Source organism: Sinocyclocheilus anshuiensis, unplaced genomic scaffold, assembly GCF_001515605.1.
Source record: "Sinocyclocheilus anshuiensis isolate Anshui unplaced genomic scaffold, SAMN03320099.WGS_v1.1 scaffold3935, whole genome shotgun sequence".
In the NCBI taxonomy this organism is placed as follows: Eukaryota; Metazoa; Chordata; class Actinopteri; order Cypriniformes; family Cyprinidae; genus Sinocyclocheilus; species Sinocyclocheilus anshuiensis.
Genome location: NW_015557061.1, coordinates 1 through 568, shown reverse-complemented (window position 1 = coordinate 568; position 568 = coordinate 1). Strand labels below are relative to the sequence as shown.

The following is a 568-nucleotide window of genomic DNA, read 5'->3' as shown; positions in this document are numbered from 1 at the left end:
GCACACACACACACGCACACACACACGCACACACACACACACGCGCGCACGCGCGCGCACACACACACACAGACACACACTCTCACTCACACAGACACACACTCTCACACGCACGCAGACACACACACGCACACACACGGGCATCATTTACTCTGAACACACATGAACACACTTCATGTTCAATCTTTACATTCTTCATACACATGCTGAACCTGCAGCAGGTTTAACACACTGCAGATGTTTAGTACAAGGGCACTGGTTTAGTAATGCTGGCGGCCCAGATAGCAGCTAATTAGATCTGATTCAGAAAAAATCAATTCAGGAGTTTACTCGAGTGTCTGTGTGACCTGTGCTACACGGAAGGTGCGTTCACATGAACTGAATTACTCTGGTATTGTTGGGGTCACTGAAGCGCATGCATGCGTACCGGAGTGGATGAACATGTGCTTGCTGTAGTTCTTGCGGGAGCGCAGTGACTTTCCGCAGTGGCTGCAGTCGAAGGACGTCTCGGAGCCCTGCGGCGTGAAGCTGGGCCCCGCGAGGCATGCTGGGGTGGAGGGGGGCGGAG

At 53.2% G+C, this 568-nt stretch overlaps 1 protein-coding gene across 1 annotated transcript in view; it reads right to left on the bottom strand.

Annotated features, from left to right (window-relative positions):
* The window catches only part of LOC107676489 (zinc finger and BTB domain-containing protein 45-like), a 1,233-nt gene extending 671 nt beyond the window's left edge, over positions 1–562 (bottom strand). The window contains exon 1 of the mRNA XM_016471044.1: positions 428–562. Coding sequence (XP_016326530.1) covers positions 428–443 — 16 coding nt within the window. The 5' untranslated portion in view covers positions 444–562. The remainder of the gene's footprint in view (positions 1–427) is intronic.
* Between the last annotated feature and the right edge of the window lie 6 nt (positions 563–568).